Raw genomic sequence first — 24055 nt, 5'->3', positions numbered from 1 at the left:
ACCCTCCATGCTGGGCCACCAGGTTCCCTTTGCCTCTGTCTTCCCCAGCCCCATTGCCACTGCCCCTTCTCTCCCCTAGACCATGGCTGCATCCACGCCACCCCCAGAGGACTCTCAGCAGCCCACCCCAGTCCCCTCAGCACATGGGGGGTGGTATTTCATCTCTCCAAGCCCCCCTGGTCATGCTCAGAGGGCAAATGATCTCGACCTAGTGAGCCAGGCAGCCGCCCCCTGTGCCCCTTAGCAGCCCTTTCCCCAGACGCCTGCAGGAGGTCTGTGCCCCTCTCAGGGGATTTCCCTCAGCTGGGCCGGCCGTGACCCCTGGGCTGACTTGTCTCTGGAGGGAGTGAGCAGAAGGCATGGGGGGCGGGGCACAGCACCTTAATTGACAGACCTGGGGCTGCCTTGCGGGGGAGACTGAGGGGAACAAGCTGCTGAGGTCTGAGGCTCATCCCCCACCAGGCAGGGCCACTGCCAAGCACAGGGCCAGAGGATCCAGGCTGACTCTGCACTCCTGGGGCACAGGCAGCTTCTCAGCCTGCTTTCGCAACCAGCCTTGGGCTAGACACGAATCAGCTACACGCCAGGCCCTGTGCTGAGCACCCCTCCCTGCAAAGGACCATAGAAACCTCCTCACGACGATGAGCCCCATTTTCTAGACCAGAGAGCTTGAGTGGCTTGCATCACACCACACAGCAAGTCAGGGGCAGACGTGGGGTCCAAACTCCAGTGCCCGGCTCCAAAGGGCGCTTGTTCTCAAACATCCCGAGGGCTTGTTACAGCCTAGCTTGCCGGGCCACATTCCAGAGTTTCTGAGGCCCAGAGTCTGCATATCTAACAAGTCCCCAGGGGATGCTGGCCTGGGGCCACACTCTGAGCAAGACAGCTGCCCTAAGTACCCGTATCCGTGTGCTCCAGTGACTTGTTCATACAACCAGCAGATGCTCCTAAGCCAGCTCTAGGCCACAGGAGCTGGGCCCTGGGGACCTAGAGATCAATCAGCCACAGTCCGGGCCAAGGAGGCAGGGACAGTATGGACAAAGAGAGCCAGGGAGGGGACTTCCCTGGTGGTCCAGCGGTTAAGGACCTGCCTTGCAATGCAGCGGACGTCAGTTTGACCCCTGGTTGGGGAACTAAGGGCTTCCCGGGTGGCTCAGCTGGTAAAGACTCTGCCTGCAATGCGAGAGACCTGGGTTCGATCCCTGGATTGGGAAGATCCCCTGAAGAAGGGAAAGGCTGCCCACTTCAGTATCCTGGCCTGGAGAATTCCAGGGACTGTATAGTCCATGGGATTGCAAAGAGTCGGACACGACTGAGCGATTTTCACTTTCACTTTGCGGAATTAAGATCCCATATATAATGGGGCCACTAAGCACATGTACCACAACTGCTGAGCCCAAAAGCCACAACTGGAAGATCCGTGCGCCCCAATGGAAGATCCCCATGATGCAACTAAGACCCAGTGCAGCCAAATAAACAAATAAGGAATCTTTTTTTTATGTTAAAAATTGTTCTAAAAAAGAGAGCAAGCCCAGGGACAAAGGGACACCAGGCCAGCGTGACCGCCCATCCCTGGCAAGGGGCAGGGAGGGCTCGGTGGCAGCCGGGTAGTAGAGAGAGAGGTGCCCCCCAGGGTCGATGGGCACCTTGCATCCGCAGGCAAGTCCCTTCCTATCTCTGACCCTCAGTTTCCTCGTCTGGAAAGTGGGGAAATGGTTCCCATCTTTTCTTTTTCATCATCAGCTGGGGTCAACAGTGTGAAAGGGCTTGTTAAAACACACAGATATAAGGCTCCACTTTATGAAAGTGGTCTCACCCCCAAATACATCCCAACTCAAGCGGATAATAACCAAAGTATACAGACCCCTGATGGAGATGCTAGATCCTCCCCAACCAGACGCTGGGCACGAATGCTTCCTCCAAGCCATATATTCATTCATATATGAAACTGTATATAAGAAGGCTGGACTTCCCACCCCAAAATCTGATAAAATATTTTTTTCTTCTCTGAAACTTAAAGTCTTACAAAGGTGAAAAGTTGAAGCCAGTGGTCAAGAGCATGGACTGTGAGGTCATATTCCCTGCACTCAAACTTGACTCTGATTGTGGGACCTTAATTAGTTATGTTACCTTGAACAAAATACTTAATTTCTCTGAGCCTTGATTTGCTCGTCAATAAATGACAATAGTATTCTGGGGGTTTTTGGTTATTTAAAATGGTAATAGTAAACATTTGTATTTCACTCTATGCCAGAACTTGTTCTAAACTTTTTGACATCTATTAACATTTAACACAGCAACACTCTGAACTACGTAAATATTGTTATTCCTGTTTTCATAGGTGAGGAACCTGAAGCACAGAGAGGTTGTCTAACTCGCCCAAGGTGCAACAGCTACCAAGGCTCAGACGTGGGTGGTGCAGTGCCGTCTCTGCCCACTAGGCGGCGCTGTTGGACTACGAGAGCGCCGGCCTCGGCCGGTGAGGGCGTGCCTGCCCCCAGGGCCGCTCATCTGCAGTTACCTAGCAGGATGCGAGTCATCCCGAATCAGAGCCACCGGACCTGAGAGGACCCCCTGTGTACTCTGGACACCACGTTGTCACTGCTGGCGTCAAGTTCATTGGTTCAGGGATGGCGCCTTACCTTCTCTCTAGCCCCAGTTCTTGCGGAACTAAAAACCGAAAAGAAATCAATCTTGAACCATCCAATAAAACCCAGAGTACACTGTTTTAGACTTCTTTGAATCCTTCTGTGGGAAAGGCTAAGAAATGAATGAAGGAAGGAACAGATGAACTGCATAAATAACATCATTCTCTGGAGATTTCCCAGGTGATAGCTCAGTTGGTAAAGAATCAGCCCGCAATGCGGGAGACCTGGGTTCGAACCCTGGGTTGGGAAGATGCGCTGGAGAAGGGATAGGCTACCCACTCCACTATTCTGGCCTGGAGCCAAGAGCTGGACATGAATGAGTGGCTTTTAAGGTTCCGCATTCCCAATGCAGGGAGCCTACATTCAAGCCCTGGTCAGGGAACCAGATCCCATGTGCCGCAACTAAGACCCAGCACAGTCAAACACATAAATAAATACTTTTAAAATTAAAGTAATAATAATAACATCACTATCTGAGGAAAGGATAACTAACACCCTGGCTTGGTGAGCAGGCTACAGCCGTGACACGCAGTGCGGCAACTGAAGGCCACAGAAACCTGAGTGCCTGACCCAGAGGCCTGAGAACAGACAGCCCCCAGCTCGTGGCATTTGATCAACAAGGGGCAGCTGACTGCAAGCGAACCATGTGCAGCTTATCGGCCACTTCCCCGTCAAGATAGTCGGGCTGCTTCTGCCCCTCTACAATGTTTTAAAATAACAATGTTGTCATTGTAAAAGGAGGAAAGGTTCAAATGAAAATTTGGAAACTAAGCAAAAGTATCCAGAAAAACATTCAAGTCCTAACATGCAGAGGTAATACTGCTGATGTTCTGGTGCATTTTTTCTGGGCTTTTTTCTGTACGTGCACACATGCACCTGTTTCACTGTCCTTACCCTTAATGTGTGTGTGCTTTACAGAATTGGGGTCATACTCTAAATGTGGTTTGGTACCCTGCTTCAATCTTTCAATATTTGATCATGAACTTTCCTCATGTCCCTAAATATACTTCCACTAAAAGCTTGTTTTGGGATCTTCCCAATGGCTCAGCAGGTGAAGAATCCACTTGCAATGCAGGAGACCCAGGAGACGTGGGTTCAGTCCCTGGGTCGGGAAGATCCCCTGGAGGAGGAAGTGGCAACCCTCTCCAGTATTTTGCCTGGAGAATCCCACGGACAGAGCAGCCTGGTGGGCTATGGTCCGTGGGTCACAGAGTCAGACAGGGCTGAGCGACTAACACAAGCGTGCTTCATGGCTGCGTGAGAGTTCTGTGTTGTCCTGCAGTCGCTCAGTCGAGTCTGACTCTCGGTGACCCCGTGGACCGCAGCACGCCAGGTTTCTCTGTCTTTCACCATCTCCTGGAGCTTTCTCAAACTCATGGTCGTCGAGTCAGTGGTGCCATCCAACCATCTCGTCCTCTGTCATCCCCTCTCCTGCCTTCAGTCTTTCCCAGCATCAGGATATTTTCCAATGAATCAGCTCTTCGCTTCAGGTGGCCAAAGTATTGGAGTTTCAGCTTCAGCATCAGTCCTGCCAATGAGTATTCAGGGTTGACTTCCTTTAGGATTTAGGATTGATTGGTTTGATCTCCCGGAAGTCCAAAGGACTCTCAAGAGTCTTCTCTCAGCACCACAGTTCAAAAGCCTCAATTTTTCGGCTCTCAGCCTTCTGTATTTCATGTGTTATAAGTCCCATATCGCGGAGCACTTCTTTCCCATTTTTTTTCCATTTTTTAAGGTATAATTTACATACAGTAAAATGCACCCTGTTTAGTGTATAATTTGACAAATTCATCTAGTCATGTAACCATCACCAGTCAAGATGTAGAACTGTCCCCTCACCCCTCAGATTTCTCCCTGCTCCACTGTAATCAACCCCTCCTTGTATTTCCAGCCCCTAGAAACCACTGATGTTTTATTTACATAGTTTTGACTTTTCCAGAATCTCATATGAATAGAATCATACAACATATAGTCTTTTGAGATTGTCTTATCTTTCATTTCACATAATTCATCTGAAATCCATCTACATAGTTACATGGATCAATACTTTATTTCTACTTATTGTGAGTAGTTTCCATTGAGTGAAGAATGTACCATGGTTTGTCAGTCCAACTGAAGGATATTTGGCTATTTCTCTAGTCTCTGATGATTACAAATAAATGTGTTATAAATGTTCATGTATAGGTTTGCAAGCATAGGTTTTTGTGTTAACATAAATTTTCATTTCACTTTTCAATTATTTTTTATAATATTGTGATGTTATAAATATTATAGTAATGAGGCTGTATATTGTCACCATGCTTATTTAACTTATATGCAGAATACATCATGCGAAATGCTGGGCTGGATTAAGCACATCTTAGATGTGCAGATGACACCAACCCTTATGGCAGAAAGTGAAGAGGAACTGAAGAGCCTCTTGATGAAAGTGAAAGAGGAAAGTGAAAAAGATGGCTTAAAACTCAACACTCAGAAAACTAAGATCATGGCATCCGGTTCCATCACTTCATGGCAAATAGATGGAGAAGCAATGGAAACAGTGTCAGACTTTATTTTCCTGGGCTCCAAAATCAATGCAGATGGTGATTGCAGCCATGAAATTAAAAGATGCTTACTCCTTGGAAGGAAAGTTATGACCAACCCAGACAGCATATTCAAAAGCAGAGACATTACTTTGCAAACAAAGGTCCATCTAGTCGAAGCCATGGTTTTTCCAGTGGTCACGTATGGATGTGAGAGTTGGACTATAAAGAGAGCTGAGCACTGAAGAACTGATGCTTTTAAACTGTGGTGTTGGAGGAGACTCTTGAGAGTCCCTTGGATAGCAAAGAGATCCAACCAGTCCATCCTAAAGGAAATCAGTCCTGAATATTCATTGGAAGGACTGATGTTGAAGCTGAAACTCCAATACTTTGGCCACCTGATGTGAAGAACTGACTCATTGGAAAAGACCCTGATGCTGGGAAAGATTGAAGGCAGGAGGAGAAGGGGAGGACAGAGGATGAGATGGTGGGATGGCATCACTGACTCAATGGACATGAGTTTGAGTAAGCTTCAGGAGTTGGTGATTGACAGGGAAGCCTGGCGTGCTACAGTCCATGGGGGTCACAAAGAGTCAGACACGACTGAGTGACTGAACTGACTGAGGATTTCAAATTGTCTAACCCATTAAAGGAGGTAATGGCATCAGCTTAAATTTCTATTTAAAAAAAAATAATCAATCAAGGGGAATCCCCTGGCAATCTATTCGATACGACTCTGTGCTTCTACTGAAGACAGCACAGGTTCCATCCCTGGTGTGGGAACTAAGATCCTGTAAGCTGTGCAGTGTGGCCAAAAAAACCCCAAAAGGACACTTCTGTGAATTTCCAAAAGTGTGAAATCGAGAAGGACCCTACAGGGTCCTCCTGGGTACGAAAGCCCCTCCATCCCTGAGTTCCAAAGACCAGACTCAAGCATCTGCTCATTGAGGAGATGACGGAATGCAGAAACACAGGAGAAACAGTCAAAAAACTAACCCATCAATAAGGCAGAGACTAGTTCCTCCTCACAACAATTATCATAACAATCTGACGCATAGCTTTGAGTTGTTCTGCAGAAACTAAGACCCCGCCCCTCTCCCCACCCCAGCTGGAGGATGTTGATGACATGCTGACCCCAGACTGGTTGGAGGGAGAAGGTTCCTGAAACCTCACCCTGTTAACTTACCACCAACCAATCAGAAGGAAGCCCATGAGCTGAAACCCTCACCTGAATGTTATCTTTAAAACCTATTCCCTTGTTGCTCTACGACACAGGGAGCTAAACCCAGTGCTCTGTGACAACCTAGAGGGGTGTGATGGGGCGGTGGGTGGGATGGGGTGGTGGGTGGGATGGGTGGTAGGTGGGAAGGAGGTTCAAGAGGGAGGGAAACATTTGTATACCTATGACTGATTCATGTTGATGTATGGCAGAAACTAACACAATATTGTAAAGCAATGACCCCCCAATTAAAAATAAATGAGTTTATTAATTTAAAAACAAATCATCCCCTGAAAGCCATTGAAGAGTCTAGGTCTTTGAGCATGAGCTGCCCATTCTCCTTGCTTGGTGCCTGCAATAAAGGCTGTGCTTTCCTTCACCACAATCCAGGGTCAGTTTGCCCTGGCAGGCAAGCAGACTAGAGTCTCTTCAATAACAAGTGCACTGCCTGAGCATATAGAGGTTGGTGGAAATCAGATAAGGCTGCTCATGATTCCGTGAAGTAATTTTCATAAGTATCTGACTTGTACAGAAATGGCATGTCTAAGAGTTAGTGTTCGCTTTGTAAAGAAAAAATACACTGCCTGCCATTCCAGTTCTACAAGGTTCAAGCCAGTACCCACTGCAGTCACCCACTGACAGTGCACTGGGGGGAATTCAGAATGGAGACAAGCAGAAAGCATTTGCTTTGGATACTGGCCCCTAGATAGTTAAGATACACAACTAGGGAAAGATTTCAGAGACTGCAGATTCTCGTGTCTTCCCATAAAAAGAAAAGTGCTAAAATCATTAATTTGAGATGTCTGTTATTTGTGATTTGCAATGATCTTTGGATGTTCAATGACCACTTTTTCTGGAAAAAAAAAAAAAATCATATATATCCAGGCTCCTCCCTTACCTCTTTGAAACAGTACCTCAAAGGCAATGTGAGAGGTCGTCTCCTGGGCTACCGTCCTCAGTAAGGCACTGAACAAACACCACTCACAGCTCTTATGTTGTGCCTTTGTAAGTCAGCACTTTGTTCTCAGCACAAACTAAAGTCCACTGGGGCAATGATAAGGTCTATGCTTCTCACTTTGTGATCCATCCTGTGACTGTCTAAGCTTGTCTAGTTTTTCCTAGAGTGGCACTGGGCTTTCAGCAAGGTCCTGTTCAACTGAATAACCTAAATATTGGGTTGGCCAAAAAGCCTGCATGCACACTCATTCATGCCTGACTCTGCAACCCCAGGGACTGAACCCGCATCTTTTGTGTCTCCTGCACTGAGCAGGCAGATTCTTTACCAACTGTGCCACTTGGGAAGATGAAGCTGAAGCGTAAGTCATTCAGCCATGTCCAGCTCTTTGTGAGCCCATGGACTGTAGCCACCAGTCTCCTCTGTCCATGGGATTTTCCAGGCAAGAACACTAGAGTGCATAGCCATTCCCTTCTCCAGAGGATCTTCCTGACCCAGGATCAAACCTGTATCTCTTGTGTCTCCCGCACCAAGCAGGCAGATTCTTTACCAGCTACACCACCTGGAAAGCCCCTGGCCAAAAAAGATCATTGGGGTTTTTCCGTAAGATGTTACCTGGCTACAGGTAACGTGGCTGTTATATTCAGTTCAGTTCAGTCGCTCAGTCGTGTCCGACTCTTTGCGACCCCATGAGTCGCAGCACGCCAGGCCTCCCTGTCCATCACCAACTCCTGGAGTTCACTCAGACTTACATCCATCAAGTCAGTGATGCCATCCAGCCATCTCATCCTCTGTCGTCCCCTTCTCCTCCTGCCCCCAATCCCTCCCAGCATCAGAGTCTTTTCCAATGAGTCAACTCTTCGCATGAGGTGGCCAAAGTACTGGAGTTTCAGCCTTAGCATCATTCCTTCCAAAGAAATCCCAGGGCTGATCTCCTTCAGAATGGACTGGTTGGATCTCCTTGCAGTCCAAGGGACTCTCAAGAGTCTTCTCCAACACCACAGTTCAAAAGCATCAATTCTTCGGTGCTCAGCTTTCTTCACAGTCCAACTCTCACATCCATACATGACCACAGGAAAAACCATAGCCTTGACTAGACGGACCTTTGTTGGCAAAGTAATGTCTCTGCTTTTCAATATGCTGTTTAGGTTGGTCATAACTTTTCTTCCAAGGAGTAAGGGTCTTTTAATTTCATGGCTGCAGTTACCTGTGAGTGAACCAGATGTGAACATCTAGTATACCATGGCATACCAGCCTCTCTTCAGAAGAAGTAGAGAGCAAGGACAGTACCTAGAAGGCAATGTGGGCCTGTCTATTGCCTGGGCCCTTCTATCTTTCTCAGATCTGAAGCAATGAATTTCTGCCTAGACTCCTTTGAGAGCAGGAGGACTTCCTATCCGCTTCAGGATCTGGGATTACTGAATTTGGCTTCTACCCCTGGCAGCCATGGCTCTTTGCCTATAGCCCAAGGGAAACTGAATTTGATGCTTTTGCTCTCTAGGAGAGAAGGAAGTGGGTGGGCTTCTACATCCATGCACCGAGAGTTGGATGCTTGCCCAACAAGGGGTATTTTTCCGTCTCTCTTGTCTCCATCTTTCTTGGGAAGAAAGACTTCTGATGGAGGTTTTATAGAAAAGACCTTGTGGATGAAGACAGTAAGCTCTCTTTGTTTCTGAGGCCCCTAGCTATTCTAAGGAGAAGGCAATGGCACTCCACTCCAGTACTCTTGCCTGGAAAATCCCGTGGATAGAAGAGCCTGGTAGGCTGCAGTCCATGGGGTCGCAAAGAGTCAGACACGACTGAGAGGCTTCAGTTTCACTTTTCACTTTCATGCATTGGAGAAGGAAATGGCAACCCACTCCAGTGTTCTTGCCTGGAGGATCCCAGGGACGGGGGAGCCTGGGGGGCTGCCGTCTATGGGGTCGCACAGAGTTGGATACGACTGAAGCGACTTAGCAGCAGCAGCAGCAGCTATTCTAAACCGACATGCTAGTCCACGCTTGGCCTCAAAGAATTCATTAAAATTTTAACTGATTTCCTTTTGCCCGCTTGTATGCCAGCCACCTCTTTCCCCTGTTCTTCGCCAAAGGTGACAGAGTTCTGTGTTCCACCTGTCTTGGGGAGGTGCGTCTCTCTTTGGAATTCTGTTTACTTGGTTGCTTTGCAACCCCAGTTCTCTGATGGGCTCAAGTTATAATTTTAAACCTTATCCAGCCATTTCTCATTATTATGCTGAATCACATTCTTCTCAGCTTTCTACATTCTAAGCCTTTTCCACCCATCCTTACTGAATATATTCTATGTGTCAGGCTTTGTTTTAGGTGCTGGAGATAGAAAGATAGACACAATACATCTGATCTCAAAAACTTATATTCAGTTGAGAGGAGTATGACATATTATGGCATTAGGTGTAATAAGTTCTATGAAGAACAGTTAAGCAGATGAGAAAAAAACACTGATGGTATTTTTTTTCCCTTAGTCCTTTTATGCCTCAGTTAGTGTAGATACTGTCTATATTTCATCGTACATTTTTTTCTTCTCAGAGTAGACAATACCCTGAATCTGATACATAACTTGATAAGAAGTTATTCTCATCAGAAAGGGTATTCTGTGTCGGGTCAAACCAGTACCTAAGGACACAAAGTACAGGAACTACAGCAATGTTGTTGTTGTTTAATCATTAAGTTGTGTCTGACCCTTTGTGACCCCACAGACTGTAGCCCACCAGGTTCCTCGGTCCATGGGATTCTCCAGGTAAGAATCCTGGAGTGGGTTGCCATTTTCTCCTCCAGGAGATCTTCCCGACCCAGGATCAAACTTGTCTCCTGCATTGACAGGCAGATTCTTTACCACTGAGCCACCAGGGAAATAATACTTTGATTCAATACAAGGAAGAACTTTCAGTCAGAGCTGAAACTTACTGCAAAAGTAACTTACTGTTCTGGAAGGTGATATATTTCCCTTTCTTGGAATACTTTCAGCCCTGCAAGCTTCCAACTTCCCTGAGGGTATCTAACCAGACCGGCTGAGAGAACACACCTCACGGCACCTCAAAAGCAGAAAGACAACTGCCCAAGCCTTTCCCTGGGTTCACTGGGAAGGTGCTTTCCTGCACTGCCCAGCACTGATTCCCCAGCCCTCACCCCATGGTAGGAGCAGCCCAGCTTCACAGAAGTGATCTGACCAAGATCGCAAAGCTGGGAGGGAGCTGGCTGAACTGGGCCTGGACTCCAAAACCTGTTATCCTTGTCCTGACCCAGGAGCAACACTTACCTAGTGGCTCCAACCCACTAAGCCAAAGAGGTGCCCTTCTCCAAGCGTTTAAACCCTCCAGGTAGTAATGTCAGCCAAAGGGTTAGGGAAAAGCCAGCTTCTGTTCTTGGCTGCTTTCATCATATAAGACCAGTAAGCGTCTTTTGCCTCAGAATTGTTCTCTCTCACTGATTTACCCTGACACGGAATAATGAACTGGTTCAAAATCAGGAAGGGAGTACCGCAAGGCTGGATATTGTCACTCTGCTTATTCATCTTATATGCAGAGTTCAGTTCAGTCGCTCAGTCGTGTCCAACTCTGCGACACCATGTACTACAGCACACCAGGCTTCCCTGTCCATCACCAACTCCTGGAGCTTGCTCAAACTCATGTCCATCGAGTTGGTGATGCCATCCCACCATCTCATCCTCTGTCCTACCCTTCTCCTCCTGCCTTCAATCTTTCCCAGCATTAGGGTCTTTTCCAATGAGTCAGTTCTTCACATCAGGTGGCCAAAGTATTGGAGTTTCAGCTTCAGCATCAGTCCTTCCAATGAATACTCAGGATTGATTTCCTTTAAGAGGGACTAATTTGATCTCCTTGTAGTCCAAGGGACTCTCAAAAGTCTTCTCCAACACCACAGTTCAAAAGCATCAATTCTTTGGCACTCAGCTTTCTTTACATTCCAACTCTCACATCCATGCATGACTATACATACAGAGTACATCATGTGAAATGCCAGGCTGGATAAAGCACAAACTGGAATCAAGATTGCCAGGAGAAATATGAATAACCTCAGATATGCAGATGACACCACCCTTATGGCAGAAAGTGAAGAAGAACAAAAGAGCCTCTTGAAGAAAGTGAAAGAGGAGAGTGAAAAAGTTGGCTTAAAACTGAACATTCAGAAAACTAAGATCATGGCATCTGGTCCCATCACTTCATGGGAAATAGATTGGGAAAAATGGAAACAGTGACAGGCTATTTTCTTGGGATCCAAAATCACTGAGGATGGTGTCTGCAGCCATGAAATTAAAAGATGCTTGCTCCTTGGAAGAAAAGCTATGACAAACATAGAGAGTGTATTTAAAAGCAGAGACATTACTTTCCCAACAAAGGTCTATAGAGTCAAAGCTATGGTTTTTCCAATAGCCACGTATGGGTGTGAGAGTTGGACCATAAATAAGGCTGAACGCTGAAGAATTGATGCTTTTGAACTGTGGTGTTGAAGAAGACTCTTGAGAGTCCCTTAGACAGCAAGGAGATCAAACCAGTCAATCCTAAAGGAAATCAACCCTGAAAATTCATTGGAAGGACTGAAGCTCCAGTACTTTGGCCACCTGATTAGAACAGCTGACTCATTAGAAAAGACCCTGATGCTGGAAAAGATTGAAGGCAGGAGGAGAAGGGGGCAGCAGAGGATGAGATGGTTGGATGGCATCACCAACTCAGTGGACATGAGTCTGAGCAAATTCCAGGAAAGCGTGAAGGACGGGGAAGCCTGGCCCTGCTGCAGTCCACGGGGTTGCAAAGAGTCCAACAATACTTAGCAACTGAACAATAATTGATATAACCAAAATGAAGTCGCTCAGTCATGTCCGACTCTTTGCAACCCCATGGACTGTAGCCTACCAGGCTCCTCTGTCCATGGGATTTTCCAGGCAATATTACTGTTGCGGAAAGGCGGGAGTTGTTAGGGGAAGCACACTGATTGAAACTGCCCACCCTAGCCAGGCACCATAGTAACCATTTGCATGAGTTGTTTTATGACAAGAGATCCTGATAAGGAATATGGAAAGGACAGAAATGGTATGGATCTAACAGAAGCAGAAGATATTAAGAAGAGGTGGCAAGAATACACGGAAGAACTGTACAAAAAAGATCTTCACGACCCAGATAATCATGATGATGTGATCACTAATCTAGAGCCAGACATCTTGAAAAGTGAAGTCAAGTGGGCCTTAGAAAGCATCACTATGAACAAAACTAGTGGAGGTGATGGAATTCCAGTTGAGCTGTTTCAAATCCTGAAAGATGATGCTGTGAAAGTGCTGCACTCAATATGCCAGCAAATTTGGAAAACTCAGCAGTGGCCACAGGACTGGAAAATGTCAGTTTTCATTCCAATTCCAAAGAAAGGCAATGCCAAAGAATGCTCAAACTACTGCACAATTGCGCTCATCTCACACGCTAGTAAAGTAATGCTCAAAATTCTCCAAGCCAGGCTTCAGCAATACCTGAACCGTGAACTCCCTGATGTTCAAGCTGGTTTTCGAAAAGGCAGAGGAACCGGAGATCAGATTGCCAACATCTGCTGGATCATGGAAAAAGCAAGAGAGTTCCAGAAAAACATCTATTTCTGCTTTATTGACTATGCCAAAGCCTTTGACTGTGTGGATCACAATCGACTGTGTGGATCACAGTCAACTGTGGAAAATTCTGAAAGAGATGGGAATACCAGACCACCTAACCTGCCTCTTGAGAAATCTGTATGCAGGTCAGGAAGCAACAGTTAGAACTGGACATGGAACAACAGACTGGTTCCAAATAGGAAACGGAGTACATCAAGGCTGTATATTGTCACCCTGCTTATTTAACTTCTATGCAGAGTACATCATGAGAAACACTGGACTGGAAGAAACACAAGCTGGAATCAAGATTGCAGGGAGAAATATCAATAACCTCAGATATGCAGATGACACCATCCTTATGGCAGAAAGTGAAGAGGAGCTAAAAAGCCTCTTGATAAAAGTGAAAGAGGAGAGTGAAAAAGTTGGCTTAAAGCTCAACATTCAGAAAACGAAGATCATGGCATCTGGTCCCATCACTTCATGGGAAATAGACGGGGAAAAAGTGGAAACAGTGTCCGACTTTATTTTTTGGGGCTCCAAAATCACAGCAGATGGTGATTGCAGCCATGAAATTAAGAGATGCTTGCTCCTTGGAAGAAAAGTTATGACCAACCTAGATGGAAGGGAAAGTCGCTCCGTCGTGTCCGACTCTTTGCGACCCCATTGACTGTAGCCTACCAGGCTTCTCAGTCCATGGGATTTTCCAGGCAAGAGTACTGGAGTGGCTTGCCATTTCCTTCTCCAGGGGATCTTCCCGACCCAGGGATTGAACCCAGGTCTCCCGCATTGTAGGCAGACACTTTACCCACTGAGCCACCGAGGAAGCCCAACCTAGATAGCATATTCAAAAGCAAAGACATTACTTTGCTGACTAAGGTCCGTCTAGTCAAGGCTATGGTTTTTCCAGTGGTCATGTATGGATCTGAGAGTTGGACTGTGAAGAAAGCTGAGCGCCGAAGAATTGATGCTTTTGAACTGTGGTGTTGGAGAAGACTCTTGAGAGTCCCTTGGACTGCAAGGAGGTCCAACCAGTCCATTCTGAAGGAGATCAGCCCTGGGATTTCTTTGGAAGGAATGATGCTAAAGCTGAAACTCCAGTACTTTGGCCACCTCATATGAAGAGTTGACTCATTGGAAAAGACTCTGATGCTGGGAGGGATTGGGGGCAGGAGGAGAAGGGGACAACCGAGGATGAGATGGCTGGATGGCATCACAGATTCGATGGTTGTGAAAGAAAGGAAAGTGAAGTCGCTAGGTCATGTCCAACTCTTTGCGACCCCGTGGACTGTATGTAGCCCACCAGACTCCTCCGTCCATGGGATTCTCCAGGCAAGAATACTGGAGTGGGTTGCCATTTCCTTCTCCAGGGGATCTTCCCAACTCAGGGATCGAACCCAGGTCTCCCGCATTGCAGGCAGACGCTTTAACCTCTGAGCCACCAGGGAACGTGAGTCTGAGTGAACCCCGGGAGTTGGTGATGGACAGGGAGGCCTGGCGAGCTGCGATTCATGGGGTTGCAAAGAGTCGGACACGACTGAGCGACTGAACTGAACTGAACTGAACTGAACCGGAAGAGTTCGGGAAAGGTCTAAAGGAGACACCGCGTGTCCATCCACGTCCCAGAATCCCTCTCGCTAGCATCCATCTTGGCTGAGCGATGCATGCGCCACCAGGAAAGACTCTGAATTAAGAGTCATTGGCCAGAGACCACCCGGAAACTAATCCCATCACCATAAAATGTGAGACTGCGAGCCACGCAGCAGAGCAGTTCTCCTGGGTTCGTTTACCCTACTGCTCTCCACCCGAGTGCCCTTTCCCAATAAAATCTCTCCTGGGACAATTCATTTTCGAGTGTTAGACAAGAGCCCAGTTTTCGGCCCTGGAAGGGGTCCGCCATCCTGCAACAGTACTGGAGGCAAGTGGCAAAGGAGAAAACTGTAGGGCGAGGGCCTCCCTTCCATTTCCCGATACCGGAGGGCCGGATTTTCTCTAGTCGCCTTTTAATATATTTATTTTGTCCCAAGATAAAGCTGAGGCCTGGGTGGGAAGCGTCCGGTGGCGAAACTGGTACTGATACTTTAAGAAAACCAGTCAGTTTCGCCCCAGGACGCTTCCCACCCAGGCCTCAGCTTTAGCCTGGGGCAAAATAAATATATTAAAAGGCGACTAGAGAAAATCCTGCCCTCGGGCATTGGGAAACGGAAGAGAGGCCCTCGCCCTGCAAGTTTTCTCCTTTGCCACTTGCAGTGGCAGGTTCTGCAGCCGGACTGTGGCCGAGGAAGGACTGCGTCATCCGAGGCGGTGGTGCTTCGGTCACCCGTGAGCGCGCGCATAAACCTGACCCAGGTCCGCCTGCGACAAGCACCGCCCAGAGCAAAACCCAGGTAAGGGCCTGGGGGCGCGCAAGCTTCCCTACGCATGCGCATGCCGCGCTGGGGCGGGATTTGAGCGAGCAACGCGAGGAGCGCGTGCGCTGCGGCGGTGGGCGGGGCCAGGGCGGGGCCGTCGAGAGGCGGGGGTCTGATCTTCCCCGGCAGCCCCGCCCCTCGATTGGCGTCTACCCCCGGGAGGCTGCAACCGCTGCAGCTCTGCCCTTCCCGGTTGGCGGGGCCAGCTGCGCCCCGGTTCTTGGGTGATCATGGGGGACCCCAGCAAGCAAGACATCCTGACCATCTTCAAGCGCCTCCGCTCGGTGCCCACCAACAAGGTAACGGCCGCCAGGAGTGTTCAGGCTCGCCTGGCATCCCTGCGGGATCCCGCGGACGGCCCCTACGGCGCCAGTGGCCGCGGCCGCGGGGAGGAGGAGCCGGCCCGGCCTGTGTGACACGTCGCACTGTGCGGCCGCAAAGGCTGGGCCTGGCCTGGGTCCGGTCGGTGCGCTGCCCTCCCCGCTTCAGCAAGGGAGGGGCGGGGGAGGGGGCGCACGCCAATGTCCAAGGCTGGGTGGACACCTGGGAAGTCCTGGGGGCGGGAGGCGGGAGCATCTGGGGGTCCCAGGGGCGTACGGGGCCTGGGAGCTTACGGGGAGGCAGAGGGGGCTTTGAGGGGGCAGCAGAGTGGACACTTGTGTTCCTGAGAGAACTAGGGGCGACCTGAGAGAGGAATGGAGGGGAGGGGGGCGTACATGGGGCTCCCGCGATTGGGGGCGGGCCCCGCAGGGCACCTGTGACCCAGCCAGGAAGTATGCACCGGGTCAGAAACTCCAGCTGGTAGCGCTGGGCAAGCTGAACATGCCCCCTCCCCACCTTCGAGCTCACCTCTGAGTCTCCCCAGAGGCGCCAGTTGGAGGCTGGTTGGTGCCCTGTGTCCTTTGGTGGGAGCCTCAATCTCCGTGTCTCATGAAGCTGCTAAGTAGTTGCTGCTAAGTGACTTGGAGCTCTCTTGCTAAGAAAGCCCCGCAGAGACTCTTTCCCTTCCTTCCCTTTGGGTCTCCTTGGAGATAGGAGTTTTCCTTTTTTTCTTCATCTCATGGGCTGTTTCCCACCCCTATGACTCTTAGCACTTTTTGCGACTGGCTACAGATGGGATGACGCATCAGGCTAAATGATACCCATGGTGAGGATCACAGGTTGGCGTGGAACCTGGCCAGTGCAAAGGCCGGTCATGTCAGCATGGACTCTCCCCTCTTCTCCGTGACTGTTCTGCCTGGCCCCCACTGCCACCTCCAAAGTGAACAGCTGTTAACCAGCATGGTCATGAGCCTCGACAGGATGGCACAGAAAGTCCCAGAGTTTTACAACATGTAGATGTCTTTCAGTCCAGGTGGAGGGGAGCCAGTATTTTTATAGCCTAAGAGAAATACGAAAGGAAGCCATTTATTGGAGGTGATATCTGATGAATGTTAGAAAGACCAGCGGAGAAAGGTTCCAGGAATTCTCCAGTGCCGATTTCTTTGCTGTTTTCTTGATTTTCAAATTTCCGTGAATCTGTTTATAAAGAGTGGTTGCTGTAAACTAGACAAGATAAGGGTCTAGAGTTAGCAGAGTAGAAACCATGTATTTTTGTCTGGTTTATCTCAGAAAGACAACATATGTTCCCATTGACTGAACTCATCTACAGGAAGGTGCCCCTTTTAAAGAAGAAGTCAGTGTTTTTATACCAAGAATGCTTTTGAAGGACATGTGTGGGCTTGCCTATAAATTGTTGTGCAGACCCTGTGACTTCCTGTCACTTTGGGCAGATTACTTGACCACTTTGTGCCTTTTTTCCCTCATCTGAAAATGGGGCATGAGCCGAGTCTAATTTAGAGAGTTATTGTGAGAATTAAATGAGAAAATCCAAGAAAAACACTTCGAGTAGTACCTGGATATACTGGCCATCGATACATATCAGCTATTTTTGAATATTATTATTTTAATTATGAACAACACACCTGTAAAAAAAAGTGTATATTCTGTAGTAGGGCTAATAAAAGCATTGAGCAAAAATAGTTTATGGTAGTGTTCCATGGTGTGGCACTACATTCCTTGACTAAGACTTTTTATTTATTAGACTGTTAGTAATAAACCATTGGGCTTCCCTTGTGGCTCAGCTGGTAAAGAATGCGCCTGCTATGTGGGAGACCTGGGTTCAATCCCTGGGTTGGGAAGATCCCCTGGAGGAGGGCATGGCAACCCACTCCAGTGTTCTTGCCTGGAGAAGCCCATGGACAGAGGAGCCGGGCGGGCTACGGTCCATCAGGTTGCACAGAGTTGAGCACAACTGGAGCGACTTAGCATGCACACACGCACAATAAACCTTTACCTAAGCCAAGATGAAAACTAGTTATAATGATGTGGAAGAATTAATCAGCATTTTTAAAACGAGAAGGTTAAAAAGAGCTCTAAGACACATGACACAGGAAAGGTACTTAAAAACACTTTGGTTTATTTTTAGAATGTGGCATCCTACTTCTCCCTGTCTGTGTATGGTGAATATTTACTCTGGATCAAAGGTTTACCTCAAAGGGTCAGTTTTCTAGTTTGTGAAATCCTTCCCATCTCAGCTGTTCCTTGATGTTACATTGATGGTTTGAGTTATTCATTCAACAAATACCAGTGAAGCACCTGCAGTGTGCCGGGCACTGCAAAGCACTGAGGATGCGCCGGTGGGAAGGGGACAGGTTGCTGCCTTTTTGGAGCTAGTGGTCCTGTGTCTAGAGGACAGCTCAAGGGCTGCCTGGTCTGGAGAGAGGCAGCGCAGTGAAGGGGTGAAGAGTGTGCTTGAGGGCAGACGGCCTGTCTGGGCTCTCATCCCTCTGATACTACTTCCTAGCTATGACCCTTCACTTCGTACTTCCTTAGTTTTCTCTAACATGGGGATGAAGAGTGGCTTTATAATCTTTGCAGGTAACTTGAAACATGCAAAGTGAACACTGAGGGCTCTTGTTGGAAAAGTATTAAGAATTTCAAGATGGCACAGCAGAGCACTAACCACTCATGGGCCCTTCTGCGTGCCATGAGGGCCCCGTGTGAGTGAATGCATGGACCACACACTCGCCTAGAAGCTGGCCCTGATGGGGATAAGAAAAGTGCCTTCTTATATGGTTGTTAGAAAGATTCTGTTGACCAGCAACAATGCCTGGCATGAAACATATTAGCTGTGATTTCTATAGTAATTATTATTTTCACACAAGACAAAACAAACTACTAGTGTAAAATTATTTTTATTACCATAAGAGCTGATATTTTGCTTAGAAAACCATATCTCCACTTTGGTTTGTCATTGTTGTTCAGTTGCTAAGTCGTGTCCAACTCTTTGTGACCCATGGATTGCAGCATGCCAGGCTTCCCTGTCCTCTACCATCTCCCAGAGTTTGCTCAAATTCATGTCCACTGAGTCAGTAGTGCCATTCAACTGTCTCATCCTGTCGTCCCCTTCTCCTCCTGCCTTCAATCTTTCCCAGAATCAGGGTCTTTTCCAATGAGTTGGCTCTTTGCATCAGGTGGCCAAAGTATTGGAGCTTCAGCTTTAGCATCGAGTCCTTCCAATGAATATTCAGGGTTGATTTCCTTTAGGATTGACCGGTCTGATCTCCTTGCTGTCCAAAGGACTCTCAAGAGTTTTCTCCAAGACCGCAATTCAAAAGCATCGATTCTTTGGCATTTTGGTTTACGGCTGCGTATCAAAGCACAGTGGAGTCCCTGTTCCAGCAGGAGAACCAAGGCAGCACTTGTGAGAGCCAGGCTGGGATTTCTAGCTGCCCTCTGACCTTAGCCTCCACAGGTCACGGTCTTGGCTCAGGAGCTCTTCAACCACCTGTGTTTGCATTTAGTCCGTGCTTTGTATCAGGCTCAATGCTCAGAGCTCAGCTCAAGCGAGTAAGGCCCCAGCCCTCATGGAGCTACATTCTTAGTTGGTAGCTCAGGAAGATGCTGAGGCCGCTTGTTAAAAACCCTGATGCTGTCTTTTCACAGCCAGCCTTGTAGCCACCTCGGGAGTGATTTTTGGACTTGCCTGCTCTGGGCTGTGTGCTCCCAGCCCCTGCATCTCCCTGCACAGGGCCATTTTCCTGCACAGGCCTTTGCCACCTACTGCCCTTTTAGACTCTATCCTTGATGTCCCAAATGCCACTTGTACTGTGTCTAGAAAACTTTGCATCCTATCCTTGCTTTCTGAGGTTCAGCATTATAACTAGTGTTGTCTTTCCTGCCAGAACTCCTAGACTGCTGTGAGCTTCACAGGCCACCTTTGCATGTCACTCCGTGTGTGCCAGGGGCTTCCCGATAGTGGCAGCTGTTGGCTGAGTGAATGAGGAATTACAGTGGCCTCTCGCAGGGGGATGGCACCTTTGGCAGAGTCAGTCCCACTATGTGGCAGCCCACTAGAAGGGATTCCTTACTCTAATGGCTGGTACCCCGGGGCATCTTCATTTTTATGTCCTGGGTGGTCCTAGTGGTAAGGAATCCACCTGCCAATGCTGGAGACACAAGAGACTTGAGTTTGATCCCTCGGTCGGGAAGATCCCCTGGAGGAGGGCCTGGCAACCCACTCTAGTATTCCTGCCTGGAGAACCTCCACGGACAGAAGAGCCTGGCGGGCTCGAGTCCATGGGATCGCAAAGAGTTGGACATGACTGAAGTGGCTTAACATGCATGCTTTTCTCCTACATTGGTGGCCTGTTGGGGGGAAGGGGGTGGGACTCAGCAAGTGTTTGTGGAATCAGTGCCACCATCCATTTCTTAATACGTCAGGCTCTGCCACGGCATCTGTCATACAGCAGGCAATCAACAAACACCGAAGTGAATGACCGGTGTCTCTCATGTCTACTGTCACCCCTCTGCCACTATTCCCATAGGCTTCATGTGAACCTGTCACCGTGAAGGGCTTTGGAAAATCCATGTGTGTTTTCACACTTGTATTGCCCTCAAGAGGCCAGAAGCCAGATCTCTCTTCATGGTTAAAGTTGGAACAATCTTCACAGAGGGGGCTCTGCCTGAAAAGCATATCTGAAATTTGGGATCTTTTAAAAAAACCTCCTATTCTTGGAATTTTTTACTATTCTGTTGTTCTGGTTTTAATTCATTACAAATATTAATTCCATGACAAGCACTGTGTATTTTAGAATACTTTTATGTCTCATTATTAGATGAAGAATGTTTGACTCCAGTCAGTGTTGAGGGGGCTGGCGATAATTTTTGAGCTGGTGCTATTTTTTACAAATTGTTCATTTGATTAATATATTTACTGAATGCTAAGTGTGGGTACATCACTATTTTTCAGGCTCTGTGGGAAATAAAAAAACTACACAGAAAACATTGATTGAGCTCTCACCACGTCTGGGCTCTGTGCTGATGAGGGAGGAGGGGTCCCCAGGACCCCGTAGGAGTGCCAGGCACCCTCTGTGCAGGAGGGGGCATGCTGCGTGGGCGGGAGCTGTGTGTCTGTTATAAAAGTGGCCTGCAGAGAGTGGAGGGGGCAGAGGTCGTGAAGGACACAGCGTTCCACGCAGCGATAGCTCTCCATATCAGTATCCTCTGCAGAACTCAGCATCTTAAAACAACAAACACAACTCGTCTCACACAGCTTTTGAAGGCCAGGAATCTTCGGGGAGAGGGGGCTCAGCTGGCGAAAATATGGGTTTCTTTTTTTCTTTCCTGGAAAACAGTTCTATTATTAGTGGAATTCTTAACAGTCCTGTTGTTCCGACTCTAATTAATCAGTAGTACTAATTTCCATGACAAGCACGGTGTCTGTGCTCCTATTATCAGATGAAGATTGGCGACTTGCGTCATCGTTGAGGCTGGAGGTTCAGGGCCTCTCATGAGGCTGCAGCCACTGAAGCCTGGGGCTTCTACTCCAAGCTCACCCACGCGGCGGTCAGCCGGCCTCCGCTTCCTACTGGCTGTTGGACTGAAGGCCTCGGTTCCTCCCCACGTGGGTCTCTCCACTAGGCTGCCCAGTGACCTCTGGACATGGCAGCTGCCGTCCCCCAGAGCCAGGGATCCAGGGCAGAGGGAGCCGGAGAGAGAAAGGAAGCCGCAGGGCCTTTTGGGACCGAACCCAGAAATGACGCACCATCACGTCTGCCGTATCATTGGTCACACAAGTCTCCTGGGCAGAGTGAGGCTGGAGATTACATGAGGGTTTAGGACCAGGATTTGGGATTCCCTGGTGGCTCAGATGGTAAAGCTGCTGCTGCTGCTGCTAAGTCGCTTCAGTCGTGTCCGACTCTGTGCAACCCCATAGACGGCAGCCCACCAGGCAAGAACTGGAGTGGGTTGCCATTTCCTTCTCCAATGCATGAAAGTGAAAAGTGAAAGTGAAGTTGCTCAGTCGTGTCTGACTCCTAGCAACCCCATGGACTGCAGCCTACCAGGCTCCTTCGTCCATGGGATTTTCCATGGCAAGAGTACTGGAGTGGGGTGCCATTGCCTTCTCCAAGACAGTAAAGCATCTGCCCGCAATGCGAGAGACCTGGTTCGATCCCTGGGTCGGAAAGATCTGGAGAAGTGAAGTGAAGTGAAAGTCGCTCAGGTGTGTCCGACTAACTCTTTGCAATCCCATGGACTATACGGTCCATGGAATTCTCTAATCCAGAACACTGGAGTGGGTAGCCTTTCCCCTCTCCAGGGGATCTTCCCAACTCAGGGATCGAACCCAGGTCTCCCGCATGGCAAATGGATTCTTTACCAGCTGAGCCACAAGAGAAGCCCCACCCTGGAGAAGGAAATGGCAACCCACTCCAGTACTCTTGCCTAGAAAATTCCATGGATGGAGGAGGCTGGTGGGCTACAGTCCATAGGGTCGCAAAGAGTCGGACACAACTGAGCAACTTTGCTTCACTTAGGACCAGGAGCGCAGGATCCCAGGGGCATCTTGGAGTCTGGCTACCACGCTGTCTGCCTCCTCTGGTTGAGGAGGAAAGAAACATGCCTAAACACCTGCCATCTAGTGGAGAGCCACTGCCCAGGAGACTAAGGCGTTGGACGTTTCCAGCAGGATATTCCTGTCTAGTGTTTGTTCACGTGACGGGGGAGGAGCCCTGTTGATGCTTCATGCATGCGTCGTATTTGAGATGATAAACACACCTGAGTTCACTACACATACCGCTGAGTGTTATAATAACCTGTATGTGTTCTTCAACTCTTTGTGACCCAATGGACCATAGTCCACCAGGCTCCTCTGTCCATGGGATTTTCCCAGCAAGAAATACCGGAATTGCCATTTCCTCCTCCAGGGGATCTTCCCGACCCAGAGGTGGAATTCGTATCTCCCGCGTCTCCTGCACTACCGGTGGATGCTTTACCACTGAGCCACCAGGGACGTGTTATAATAGATATACAATAACATGTAATTTATTATGTAATTAATGCATTGTATTAATATTTATATTTATATAATATGTGTATTATAATAATATCATCATAAATGAAGTAGAAATTTGAGCCTTTTAAAAAAATCGAGGTGAGATTTTTTTCTAGTAGTCAGTTTGTTTATTAATTTATTTTTGGCTGTATCGCACCACTTGTGGGGTCTTAGTTCCCTGAACATGGCTTGAACCCAGGGCCCAGCAGTGAAAGCGTTGAGTCCTTATCACTGTACCACCAAGGAATTCCCTCTAATAATCAGTTTAAATTGTGAGGCTTAAGCAGTTTTCAAGCCAAATCCTGTTACTGTCCTATAGGATGGCTGATCTGGCCAATAAGAATCAATTGGTGACTGAGTTTTGAACTTTTCTTTCAGGTGTGTTTTGACTGTGGTGCCAAGAACCCCAGCTGGGCCAGCATCACCTACGGGGTATTCCTGTGCATCGACTGCTCAGGGGGCCACCGGTCCCTGGGCGTCCACCTGAGTTTCATCCGGTAAGGGGGCCTCTCTCCTGGGGGCGGGGGTGAGTACAATGTTCCATGGGTCTCTCTCCCCTTTTCCTTTACGTTTGCTTTGCCGTCAAGTAACAAGAGAGGTAGGTCGAGTCATGGAGATTTAAATCTATCGGTAACTGAGTAAACTGGGAAAATGAGTAATTTTCTATTCAGCTGCTGTTCTGTAGAGCCCGGCCCAAGAGCCGAGGCAGTGGTGTTGAAGACACAGTCGGAATCTAGGGTCTGAGGCAGGGTCCCAGGGGCTAGGGTCCTTTTCCTTTGTTGTTGTGTTCAGTCGCTCAGTCGTGTCTGATTCTGCGACCCCACGGACTGCAGCACACCAGGCCTCCCTGTCCTTCACCATCTCCTGGATTTTGCTCAAGCTCATCTCCATCGAGTCGGTGATGCCATCCAACCGTCTCATCCTCTGTCGCCCCCTTTTCCTTTTTTACCTTCTGATAATTAGCAGCACATGGGAGTCTTGCTCTGACCCCTCCTGGGTGAAGGGGGGTTCTGTCTGTCCATCACTCCTTCAGCTATAGTTACTTAAGTCAGGGGGACCCTCGGAGCTGGGTTTCGCCTCTAGCATAATCCAACAGCTCAGGCTCCCAAGGACATTAATAGAGCTGGAGGGAATGATTGTTGTATGAAAGATGTGTGCAGTGTGAAGCCTTTTTTCTTAACCTGCACATAATGTGTTGTCTGGGCTCCTCTAGGGATTACCTGTCTCTACTCTGACCCTCTATGGGGCCTTTGTGGATACTAAAGGTACCCCACATTCCAGTGGGAAGCTGGATGTGCCCTTGTGTGAAGTTAAATACATT

At 48.4% G+C, this 24055-nt stretch overlaps 1 protein-coding gene across 2 annotated transcripts in view; it reads left to right on the top strand.

The window, feature by feature from the left end:
• The first annotated feature begins 15527 nt into the window (after positions 1–15527).
• The window catches only part of ARFGAP3 (ADP ribosylation factor GTPase activating protein 3), a 51898-nt gene continuing 43370 nt past the window's right edge, over positions 15528–24055 (top strand). For both annotated transcript variants that reach the window (XM_052639696.1, XM_052639695.1), the window contains exons 1-2: positions 15528–15655; positions 23113–23231. In XM_052639696.1, coding sequence (XP_052495656.1) covers positions 15587–15655; positions 23113–23231 — 188 coding nt within the window. In that variant the 5' untranslated portion in view covers positions 15528–15586. The remainder of the gene's footprint in view (positions 15656–23112; positions 23232–24055) is intronic.

Source organism: Budorcas taxicolor, chromosome 5 (assembly GCF_023091745.1).
Source record: "Budorcas taxicolor isolate Tak-1 chromosome 5, Takin1.1, whole genome shotgun sequence".
NCBI classification, from domain to species: domain Eukaryota; kingdom Metazoa; phylum Chordata; class Mammalia; order Artiodactyla; family Bovidae; genus Budorcas; species Budorcas taxicolor.
Note: the sequence above shows the minus strand (reverse complement) of the source record. Positions and strands in the feature narration are given on the sequence as shown.